At 37.4% G+C, this 12,433-nt stretch overlaps 2 protein-coding genes across 6 annotated transcripts in view; one reads left to right on the top strand and one right to left on the bottom strand.

Annotated features, from left to right (window-relative positions):
* The window catches only part of LOC129754152 (clathrin heavy chain), a 101,362-nt gene extending 94,968 nt beyond the window's left edge, over positions 1-6,394 (bottom strand). For 3 of the 5 annotated variants that reach the window (XR_008738977.1, XM_055750038.1, XM_055750037.1), the window contains exons 1-2: positions 6,230-6,393; positions 2,137-2,344 (exon numbers count right to left, since the gene is read on the bottom strand). Coding sequence is in view for 4 of the 5 variants with exons in the window: in XM_055750038.1 (XP_055606013.1) it covers positions 2,137-2,344; positions 6,230-6,271 (250 nt within the window). In the remaining variant the exon portion in view is untranslated. Of the gene's footprint in view, positions 1-2,136; positions 2,345-6,229 lie in introns of all 5 variants that reach the window. The other 2 variants (XM_055750039.1, XM_055750035.1) reach the window with 2 other exon arrangements.
* Positions 6,395-8,045: 1,651 nt separating this feature from the next.
* LOC129758036 (nuclear pore complex protein Nup205-like) lies at positions 8,046-10,251 on the top strand. The gene is made up of 2 exons (XM_055755452.1): positions 8,046-9,667; positions 9,728-10,251. Exons 1-2 carry the CDS (start codon positions 9,340-9,342, stop codon positions 9,772-9,774), a joined length of 375 nt encoding a protein of 124 aa, XP_055611427.1. The 5' UTR covers positions 8,046-9,339; the 3' UTR covers positions 9,775-10,251.
* The last annotated feature ends 2,182 nt before the right edge of the window (positions 10,252-12,433 follow it).

Genomic DNA, 12,433 nt, shown 5'->3' on the forward strand with positions numbered 1-12,433 from the left:
GATGATAATAACACAAAAAGGCGAAATAATTCTACGAGACTAATCTTCAAGATAGAACATAATTTTTCAAATTTAAACTAACTCAAAGAGAATTTACTTACAAAAATTGAACATTTCCTAAGAGATTCACTGCAGACTTTATTGCATGATTCATATTTCAATCATTAGAAAGATTTATGTATGTATGTTGGTAATCCACCATGGGTGCACGGATTCACCGCAGTTTCTGCCAAAGTATGGGTTCACATGCATTCCTTAGATTATTAGGTTCGACAAATCTCCAATGCAGCGCGCCACCATACCCGGACCCCATGGCTTCGTATGAACTGTTATGTGGTGAATGTATTGCGTGTGTGTTGATGTAGGTATATTTTGGAAGAACGAATCAATCAGGTGGGCTAGTTTACTTACAGGTATTCCGGCATCCGTGTATATACCTGGCCAGCTTGCAACAGATTGAACATTCCAATTATATAGTCAGTTATATAATGAAACACATCTTACCTGTCGGCCCCCGCTTATGGAATTCGAACCCAAAAGTTTTCTTGCCGATACCGGGAATCGAACCCAGTACGCCTGGCGTACCAATACCAGACTCGCGCCAGCCTATCCACTAGACCACATCGGCGCTTCAATCATTAGAAAGATTTACTAGAAAAAAAATAATGTTCAAAAAGGAAGGAGTTTTTAAAAAAATATTCATAAATGATTTAACACGACAATTTCTTTAAAAAATTTACAGATCAAAGAAACACCTATTGGAATATTGTAGAAAATATATCAGTAAACCTCTAAAAAGGTACAAAAATTACTAATCTACAAATCTTTCAAATGATTCGAAAATGTCTAGAAATAAGGGAACTTAGAAATGAAACATCTGTTATTTTCGTTTCAATTGAGTCACTTTCCACAAGTTTACCTTCCATTTAATACAACCAAGAGCATTGAAAGCATGGAATGTTTCCTGCCATGTGATTAAGTTCACTGTGCAAATTTTGATTGATTTTTTTAAAAATAAGGTTGAGAATTATTTTTAACAAATTCAAGCTTTAAAAGTCATAACACTTCAAATCTTGGTTAAACATGTTGTAATACTGTCACTTTAGGAAATATTTTTTCTTGACACGAATGCCAAAACTTTGGTAAAGTGTCACAAATTAACAAAAAACTAAATATTTTTAGGCGAAAAACTATTTTTGTTTAAATTCCAATTGTCATCCATATAATGTTTAAGTGTAAGCGATATATCAAAGCAAAACAAAACAATAATCTTCCTTACTGAATCTTAGCCATTCTCTCAATTTAGGTCGTGTAAATTCCCACAGGACTCGAAAGGAAAGAAAAGGAACCCGCCAAACAAATAATCAACTAATAACCTAATAATAAACTAATGAAAAGATACATACCACTTTTCGACACAATATAATGTTTTTAATAATGAGTAGAGAAAGTTTAAAAAAAATAAGCTCAGTTGTAAGGAAATTATATACAAAATAGTGACTTAGGGACCAAATTTCAAAAAAAGTTACTTCTGAGTGACCAGCCTGAAAAAAAGTAACAAAGTTACTAAAAAGTGACCAACTTCTAGCCCTGTAGTGTTGAAAGGATGCTTGATTTTTTTTGACTGATTGATATGCTTTTTTAAACTTTCATTTATAACTTGTTTCCCTTTTTTGTTATTTTTTGTATTATTCCTGCAAAATGCTGATAATAAAAGTAAAACCTATTTTTAAAAATGGGGGGAGGGGGGGGGGGGTTATTAAAGCTACGTTATTATCTAGGGGAGGTCTATGACTTTGTGACGAAATGCTACGAGGGGGGAGGGGGGTGGGGTATAAAAACTCAAAAAAAGCAACGTCATTTATGGTTGTTCCCTTTGAGAAAAATGCGTACTTGAAAGATAGTATGAATACAACCAATGAATTCAAATTTAGGCTAAAGTTTGATTTTTTCTAGTGTAAGTCAGTGAAATTTGTAAAAGTTTTCCAAAAAAAAACCTTGTGGAAAAGGCGAAGCGGCGGGATATTCAACAACATAGCGGAACGTGACCCGCTTTAACGGTACGTATGGCATTTCTACTTTAGTAGGTAGATAACTGTTTTTTATTTATCAAACAAAAAATATTTTTGTACTCACCTTTCAAAGCAATCACTTTGCTTGCAGGATTCATTATAGCAGAATCAGCGCTTATTGGTCTACGAATAGGATTTTGGGCGTCATTCATGTCGATTATAACCACTTGAGCAGTTTCGCCTACTTTTTCCCGGACGCAGATGAACTTATCAGATTCCATCGTAAGATTCGTAAACGATATTGAACTTGCGTTAATGTTTATGTTGGTGAGCTGCCGAAGAGAAGAAAACCATTAACGGAAAACAATGAAGCTATTCATTCATACTAAATTTTGGGAACAGAAACAAGATGGGATGTAGATATATATATATATATATATATATATATATATATATATATATATATATATATATATATATATATATATATATATATATATATATATATATATATATATATATATATATATATATATATATATATAATTTCTTAAAATAAAAACTTCAAACTTAGAAGTTTTTTACATTGAGTAAGAAGAATTTAAAACGGTTTGGCTGATCGAGTGAAAATCAGAGTTAGCTTAGATAGGAGGATTCAGGATAAAGTATTAAAGAAGAATTAAAGAATGAATATTGAAGATTTTCAATAAGTGCTTGAAATTTTACAGGACCACGGCCGATAGATGGTTTTCCAAGTCCCCGGATGCCTCAATCGAGGTGACACCGCTCCAATCCAGCGATTCCTAATAGGAATTTCAAAACAACAGAAAATAATGCTTCCAATTGGAATAAATAGAAAATGGTTCAATGAATAAATGCTTTTAAATCTAAATTAAATTACCTTGTGGCAAAAGAAAGCAACTTTGAATCAAAAGAAACTGTTTTTCGTTTCAAAGTATCAATATTTTGAATCAAAGATTTTTCAAAACAAAAATTCTTTGAAACTAACGAAAATGCATTTGAAACAAAGAAACCAAAATCAAAGGAAATCGCTGCACTTTCCTTTGAAATAAAAAATCTTTTCGCTGCGTGTATATATATATATATATATATATATATATATATATATATATATATATATATTTTTTTTTTTTTTTTTTTTTTTTGGTCGCAGTCAACCTTTCAGGTTAGGACGAACAATTCCGAACTCAATGAATTATTTATAACAGACATTATAATTTTCATACTGTTACTCAGCTGGATAAATTAATTGGCTCTGAACTAAGGACCGCTATAACGTTGCGTTTGTATTTTTTTTCATCTCAATCATTGTTTGTATAACATTCATCTCTTATTATGATACAGAGAATTAAAGTAAACAACATTGAAGACAAAAACGATAGAGAAAATATTTGAGAAAGAATTTCAAATACTAAGGGCATCCGCAGCAATCGCTAGCAAAGTGAAAAAGCTCGCGAGTTTAATCACTTCTATACCGCACCGGGGGTTAGTATCAAGGTGAGCAAAATAGGGCCGTTGCCGGCGGGACCGACAAAATCACCAAATTTGCTCACTAGAAAGGGGCGAGAGCAAACATGCACTGAAAAAATTTTACCGTTTTAAGCAGAATTAAACAAACGAAGTTGTTTACTCGATTCTGAATCAATGCGAAGTGGCCAGCAATATGGCTCGTTATGACGGAAGCGAACCACTGTATGTATGTCAAAACACGAGCCGAGGGCTTCAACGGAGTTGTTAACAATCGCATCTTGGGCAGAAACTTTTTTTTATTGCACAAAAACTAATTCCATGAAATATTTCCGAAAAGCCCTTCAAGTCCGACGATTGCTTGCTGAAGATTTAATGGAGTAATAATAATCGAGACCAGTGCGCTGTGCAGGATTTTTGTATCCAACCGGCCAATATGGGTGGCATTCCAGTACTGTCCCTACCGATTCGGCTTTCGAAACGAGGTCTCTCAATAAGTTTGCAACTAATGGGACCCAGTTTTTCGGAGCAGCAACTATTTCAGTCAGCACGTTGGATAGAAAAAAGTTGAAGATTTTTTAGAAAAGTATGATTTTAATAGAAATATAATAAATAAATAAAGTTGAATTGTAGTTGAACTGTTTAGTTTGTTGAATTTTGTTTTTCGGGTCCATGTGTTAGGAAAAAGAAGTGCCCGGCGTTTTGAAAACAAAATCGAGCTTAATTCGAAAATACATTCTTATCTGAACTTATTTTATTCAATCAAGTCGTCCTACAATTCAATAAGTTTTTAATCACAATCCAGCAAACGGGTGACACGGAATTGGAAACACCTTAAGGGAAACTCAACGCTTTGCCGAAAGGATCAAAGTTGAATCGGTCGCCGAAAACAACCACCACCGGTTGAAAGCGGTGTCCTATAGATATGATGACGAGGTCAAGCGAAGCAAACATCCTGCTAACTGCTAAGAAGTTCTTGCTGCATCCGTCATCGGACCCGATTGCTGGTCGTCTAAGCTGCTTGGCCTTAAGGCAATTGCTGCTGCTGTACGGCATGTTCAACCAGGATGTAGGCTTTGACGTCACGTTACGGATAGCAGCTTTTAAGACCAACATTAATCGAAATTTTAGCAAAAAAAACTGACGACTCCGAAAATTTACTCGGTCCGTATTAATTTAAGATTAAGATTTTCTTCAAAAGTTTTCCCAGTGCAATGCTAAATTTGAAAATATAATTATGCTACCGCCCGGTGCGCGAAAGAGTGTGTATCCTAAAACCGGTCCGCTGAAATGAGCAAAACCGGGCCGCGTATACTCACTTATTGGTGCGTTTGCTCTAATAGGTGATTCAATCAAGACGGTTTTCATTTGGCTTGTTAATTATCAAGTGTAATTTTTTTTCTTGATGAAGCACAGTAGTTTCACGATGCCCCGACAGATGGCGTATGATTCTGGGCTACTTGTATTTGTATGGATTCAAGCGCCACTGATCAGTCTGGGTATCTGGTGTCTGCGCCTGAAAACTAATATCTAGCGTAACATTTAAAAAGGGCGAAATTGCCAAATGTAAACAAATCGAGTTAACGGTCATTCCGGATGCAGGCGGTTGCACTTTACCTATTAAACGCGGTTTCATTTTAAAATTACTTCAAACTTTAAAAAAATTGATAAAATTCAATTGGGCGAAACTTCCTGTTGATGCATTTTCGTTATGGAACGTGAAGTTGCGCCTATTCAAAATGGAGTGAATTTTTCTATTCGTGTAGGGCCAATAGGCGTAACTGAGTTGACCGCGTGTGACAAAACGGCCTAATTAGTTTTTGCGTGAATGGGCGAAACTTCAAAACCAAAACAAAAACGGCCGATCAATTGGGCGAAACTCGAAAATCTCTGAAATTAAGCGAAAAAAGTTAAAGTTCTTGATAACCATCGAACAATAAGGGAATATAATGCACATTTTTTTAATGTTGTTGAACAAAAAGTGGTCGATTTTTTTAATAGGATTTGAATAGGTGTTTTCAAACGCGTTTTTCTCGTTTCGAGCAAACTGCTAGTTTCGCCATTTGAAATGTTACGCTAGATATGTATAATAATTTGCCTATGAACGAATAAAATCCAATTTTTATTTGATAAATTTGCTGAATGACGTTATTCCTTATTATTAATGTATTTTATTTCCTTCAAGTATTTTTCTTAACAAAGTACATAATTGTAATTTATGGGCGATGGAAGCGAAAATTTATTATTTCTCTCCTTAAGATATGTCAAAAGCTCGGTGGAATTTAAGCCGCATCCCTCTTACACAAGTGGAAAACCATGACCAAAAAAACGGCATTGCTTCCATCGCCTATTAATTTTATATTCAGGTTAAGGAAAACACTACTTAACTCATTATTCATTACTCATTGAGTGTTAATAATAAAAAAGGAGGTAATCATGTTCCTTTTGTAATTCCTATGTTCCCGTGAATGAAATTCACAACATAATTTACAATTGTACATAATTGTAAGTTTCGTTAACGAAAAATTTATTTATTTGGAATTGCAAAAAAAAAATGATAAAATGGTTTTAGCTTAGTTTTCAGTTTAGCGATCCCAAATGTACGAATCTGATGTTGAATCCTGAATACCTGAGTTAATAGATAATATCAGACGAAAAAAAATACAGGCAAATCAATTATAATACATGCTACAAACTTCAACCCGGTTATGAAACACATCCATTTTTACCTGCAAATGCTCTTGAAATCGAATTGGTAAAGATTGCGCCATGGTGTCCTCTGCCAAACAGATTTTCTGGAAAACTTTATCAAATTCTTTACAGTAATGCTGCACTGCACTGAATATGAATCTAATTAGTCGCCTTCAAAAAAGATGTTTCGTTGGATGTATTCATACGCGACGTTCACGCTCCTTTTTTTAAACTAAAAATTAAGTTTGATCGAGGTTGAGCACGCTCGTTTATTTTAACCATTTATGGTTCTTTAATAACCATTTTATGGTTTTTGCGTCGAAACCGCCAATATGGTTATTTTTCAATAATTTTTCGAGGGAGAAATTTAACTATTTTGGTAGTTTATGAGCATTTACCACAAAACGGTTGAAAAACTATACAGCTATTTTGAAAGTAATCGATGGCGGAACTGAAGCCGTTCCACTTTTTTTTCTCGCGCAAATAAAATAAGTTTAAAAGTTAATTCGTGCTTGTTGTGCTGGTGAATCGGGAGAACGGGTGATTTTGAACGGAATGGTAATAATCATAACATAAATTTTCTTCCTATATTAAGATCCCAACTAAACAAAACGAAAATCAAATTTCAGCGCACCTAAAGATGAATCCGATGATTTCGCTGCTGACCGGTTCCAGTTTTAGTGACTGTAGTACACAGCAAGAAAAAATCGTGTAAATTTAGATCGAAAACGATGCACGAAAACGGAACATCAATTTTGATATAAAATTCTACCACGGTGTATTTTTCTCAACAATGTAATTTTTGAGGCGTGTAAATTTAGATCGAAAACAATGCACGAAAACGGATGACATAAACCGTCGTGTAAAAATACACAATGATGTAAATTACAAAACATATTAGCGTTTATTATACAAATCTTTTTAAAATAATCAGACTTTGGGAATTGTTTATGAATAAATACGCCACATGTGTCATTTTATTTAACATGTATTGCCGATACACTGCAAACTCAAAAAACGCACACCATCACTGGCAGCTGGAATTGTGGTTGTGTCCGATGATCCCCTACAGGGCGATGTTTTGCCGATCAGCGTCAGGCAGCATTCTTGAATCCTTCCGGAACAGCATAGTAATCGGAATCCCCTAAACATTAGAAACATTCAACATTGATTCGGCTTTTGATCCATTTATAAAACAGCAATTCCTGCAATCGAAAGAGAATTTGAAGTTCCATTTTTTTTCATTTCGTCTATAACTATAACCTACCATTTTTTAATTCAATTCTAGAAGGAATTTGGTTCGGTTTTTATACTAAATTAACTGCGGAAGCGATTTTTTTTCTTGTCGCACAATAAACCACCATCTCGGATAAAAACATAACAATTTATGCCGCGAAAAAAAGGAAAACAATGGATCTGTCGTGTTTTACATTGTTTTCGTTGTAATTTTATATTGAGATATATTTTTTAGATCAGGGCGTGTAAACATAGATCATACAAATTTAAGTTTATACCAATGATTCAAAAATAGATCAAAAAGAGTGTAAAATTACATAAGTTTTGAATTACACTGGTCAAAAAGTAGATCACTCGTATTTTAGATTGCGTATACTTTTAGAAATTTTTTGCTGTGTATGCGAGAGCTGGATGTATCTAAAAAAGAGTTCTGTATATACTTAGAAATGGATATTTAGTTATAAGCGTGTAATAGAAAAAAGAAAGAAATTGAAATCGCATGTAACCGTTAAGATTCCCGGATCGGAAGGAATATCGCAACCGGACCGATAACTGTCAAACCATTAGTTGTCAGTTTGAATCTATCCGGTTTCCCTTCGAAATCCGTTGGATTTTCCTGACAATTTCTCCGCTGCCATACAATGACAGATATCGAAATCGATCAGTTTAGTTTCGATTCGAATTCTGTCAGTTTTTCTTGCGACGGGCCATCATTTGAAAAACGAACGGTTATTTTTCGTGTTTGTCGCACGCCGCGTTTTCGTTGCCGGTCAAAATTTCACGCCTGTTATCAAATTAAGTGGCTGGCCTTTCAAGCTTTTTACAGTCTGCTTCATGCCTAGCGCATTCAATATGCTGAAACAAGGTGGTGGAGGAAAAGCTGGGGGAGCTTCGACCACAATTTCATGGGACCATTTCTTCAATTGACTGTTCCGCTACAATCAGAATCTGAAACAGGAGCAAAACCCCGGCAGTGAAACAGTTTACCGCTACAGAGAGCCCTCAGCAGAAACATCAATCAGGAAATTGCCATCATCGACGCAGCCTACTCCCTCTTCGACACCTTCACACCATTCCCCGGACGTTAGAGATAACAGGATGCAAATCCTGCAAAAAAGTTCTCCGGACGCAAAAATCTCGAGAAGACCTACATATATGCGCTACAGATCCTGTACCGGGTTCTCGAAACACAGGAAGATTTCTTCAATCCACTAGGCATGAAAACCAATGTGGACCACATGCTTAACGTTACCTACAACTTGTTTCTTCCGGAGAACGCTCTAGTTTCCATAATGCGTCAACCGAACGTAAATCCTAGGGCTGCTGACCCAAAATGAGCGCACCAAAAATGAAATCCGTCAGGGTTTTGTGTTTGGAAAGCGAAGCATCAGAAACATTCTCGGAGAATGAAGTTGAATGTGGTCAGGAACTACAGGAGCAGCAGCACAAAAATTCCCCAGCCCAAGAGATACTGATCGATCACGGCTAACCCAAAATGAGCGCACCAAAAATGAAATCCGAAAGGGTTTTGTCAAGTTTTTAGAAAGAGAAGCAGTAACATTCTCGGAGGAACTACAGGAGCAGCACCACGAAACAGGCTCCGTTTGTTTGGAGCTGCAGTGCAAGAAAGCCATCATAGACCGGCTGCAGGAGTGTTTGCCGCAAAGCACCCCCCAATTTGGCACACTATCTGTTTGGGTTTGACCTGAGCAAAGAACTTTGACTCACCAATTTGCAGCAACCGGGGGTGCTTCCCGAGCAACTGCAGCATATTTTGCTGCTGGATCAAACCTTGGAGGAAGGTAGGTATTTAGGATTTATTTTTGTGATTTGTTTTTTTTAAGAATTTTTTTTTCTAGGCCATCTCAATTCCCCAGCCCAAGAGCTACTGATCGAGCCCGGCTAACCCGAAATGAGCGCACCAAAAATGAAATCCGTCAGGGTTTGGTGTTTGGAAAGCGAAGCATCAGAAACATTCTCGGTGAATGAAGTTGAATGTGGTCAGGAACTACAGGAGCAGCAGCACAAAACAGGCACCGTTTGTTTGGAGCTGCAGTACAAGAAAGCCATCATATACCGGCTGCGGGGTGTTTGCGGCAGCAGAGCACCCCCCAATTTGGCACACCATCTGCTTGGCTTTGACCTGAGCAAAGAACTGCTACTCACCAATTTGCAGCAACCGGGGGTGCTTCCCGAGCAACTGCAGCTTATTTTGATGCTGGATCAAGCCTTGGAGGAAGGTAGGAATTTATGATTATTTATTTTTGTGATTTGTTGTTTTTTAACTTTTTTTTTTGTAGGCCAACTCAATCCTCCAGCCCAAGAGCTACTGATCGAGCACGGCTGACCCAAAATGAGCGCACCAAAAATGAAATCCGAAAGGGTTTTATCGAGTTTTTTGGAAAGCGAAGCAGTAACATTCTCGGAGAAACTACAGGAGCAGCACCACAAAACAGGCTCCGTTTGTTTGGAGCTGCAGTGCATGAAAGCCATCATCGACCGGTTGCAGGAGTGTTTGCCGAAGCAGAGCCCTCCTTAATCTGGCACACCATCTGCTTGGCTTTGACATGAGCAAAAAACTGCAATTTGCAGCAACCGGGGGTGCTTCCCGAGCAACTGCAGGCTTCGACGCTGGGTGACAAAAAAAGCAAATCTGAAATGAATTTCGTTGATCCGATTTAGTCACCCGAGCGAGGCAAAAGATTGGTTGACAAGACCAAAGATAAAGATGCCACCATCCGAATTGTCAATATTGGTGATATTATCAAGAATAAGGCGTCGAGTACTTCGGATGTTAGGAAGGTTGGTAGAAAAAATGCCTGTGATGAAAGTGATACAGATTCTGACGACCAACTTTCGAGTTCTGTTGGAAAACCAAAAACCAATGATCAACTGGTGGCGTCGATTCTGGAAAGAAAAAGAGATAATATGGATCATTTGCGAACAAACCGAACCGTCAAACGTGGTCGGTCTGCAATCCCAAGCAACCAGAATTCCCTTTAAAAGGTTCCATAGAAGCTTAATCAGCTCTCGTTTGTGTCTGAAGAGAATGCTAATCAGCCCAAAATTTAAGTTCTTAAAGCTACTTTCAAGTTCGTTTAGGTGGCTGTAGAGAACGCTATTCAGCTTCTAAGAGAATGTCAAGAAATTTCTACGCGCCGAAAAAAAAAATCCGATTGACAGATCGCTCTGACAACCACATTTCATATTGCTAGGTTGCCGGTCTATCATGGTCTATCTCATTGATTTCAATTATATTGTTTTGATTACAAAAGCTGCTTACACGCCTAGAGAATTGAACCGCTGCTCTCTAGGTTGCAATGAAACTCACCAGCCTCTCGACCAATCCAGCAATAGCTAATTGCCACTGTAATGATTAGTATTCAAACTTAATGTCATTTGAGATGATTGAGTGGGTTGGTCAATAGAAGGTACCTTATTTCGTTCAAAGGACTTTCAGTACACAATATGAATCATAACAAAAATTCGCATCATCAGAAATTTATTCGAATATCTTAACATTTATAAGAAAAATTCGAAAAAATCTTGAATTCCATTTGTAAATATCAGTACAGATATAAACAAAACAAATACCATGACGAGAAATTGACAGACATTTTTGACAAGTCGCTTAGAATTCTCATATAGGTTCTTTAAAACACCTTCAAGTATCTTAATGGTGCGCTTTAAAATGTTACGCGAACGTTATCGACCTTCTTGAAAAACATTTTTGACATGTCGCTTAGAATTCCCTTATAGGTTCTTTAAAACACCTTCAAGTTTCTTTATGGTGCGCTTAAGAATGTTACGCGAACGTTATCGACCTTCTTGAAAAACATTTTTGTCATGTCGCTTAGATTTCCCGTATAGGTTCTTTAAAACACCTTCAAGTATCTTAATGGTGCGTTTTGGAATGTTACGGGAACTTTATCGACCTTCTTGAAAGAAGTTCCATTAAAAGCGCTTAGAAGTTCCGTTATCGATAGTATTAACCTTTCAAAAGGCGATGGAAGTTCCTGAGTAACTTTGACGCGACAAGAGTCACCTGCAGTTCCCGTAAAACATTTTTTCAGCCAAATGTGAACTTCGGAGCTCCATCTTTAAGTAAAGACGCGACTTTTGGTTGCTTGGGATGTCAGCATCCGGAAAGCAACCACTTAGTGACAAAACAAGTTCACAAAAGGACGCAATGAAAGATGAAATAGATTTTGAAGATATGCTTCAAACAAATATTGTAACGGCTAACAAAGTTCAAAAGATCATCAACCCAGTCGCTATGAAAAGTCGTCGAAAATGGGCCACAAAGGAAAACATCATCCAAAACAGCGCTGGAACACGAACGGCTGCTACCGGCATAAAAACGCTTGCATCCAGCAATAACAACAACCTGTTTTGCCCTCAGCAGAAACATCAACCCTCAGGAAATTGCCATCATCGACGCAGCTTACTCCCTTTTCGACACCTTCGCACCATTCCCCGGACGTTAGAGATGAATCATCCAACAGGATGAAAATCCAGAAAAAAAATTCCCCGGACGCAAAAATTTCGAGAAGACCTATGCGCTACAGATTCTGTACCAGGGTTTTGAAACACAAGAAGATTTCTTCAATCCACTAGACATGAAGACCAAAGTGGACCACATGCTCAACGCCATCCGCTACGTTACCTACAATTGTTCCTTCCGGAGAACGCTCTAGTTTCCATGAAAATTCTCGCTTCCAAAATGCGTCAACCGAACGTAAATCCTAGGGCTGCTGACCCAAAATGAGTGCACCAAAAATGAAATCCGTCAGGGTTTGTGTTTGGAAAGCGAAGCATCAGTAACATTCTCGGAGGATGACGTTGAATGTGGTCAGGAACTACAGGAGCAGCAGCACGAAACAGGCTCCGTTTGCTTGGAGCTGCAGTACAAGAAAGCTATCGTCGACCGGCTGCGGGGTGTTTGCGACAGCAGAGCACCCCCCAATCTGGCACACCATCTGCTTGGCTTTGACCTGAGCAAAGAA

The sequence above is a fragment of the Uranotaenia lowii genome, chromosome 3, assembly GCF_029784155.1.
Source record: "Uranotaenia lowii strain MFRU-FL chromosome 3, ASM2978415v1, whole genome shotgun sequence".
In the NCBI taxonomy this organism is placed as follows: Eukaryota; Metazoa; Arthropoda; class Insecta; order Diptera; family Culicidae; genus Uranotaenia; species Uranotaenia lowii.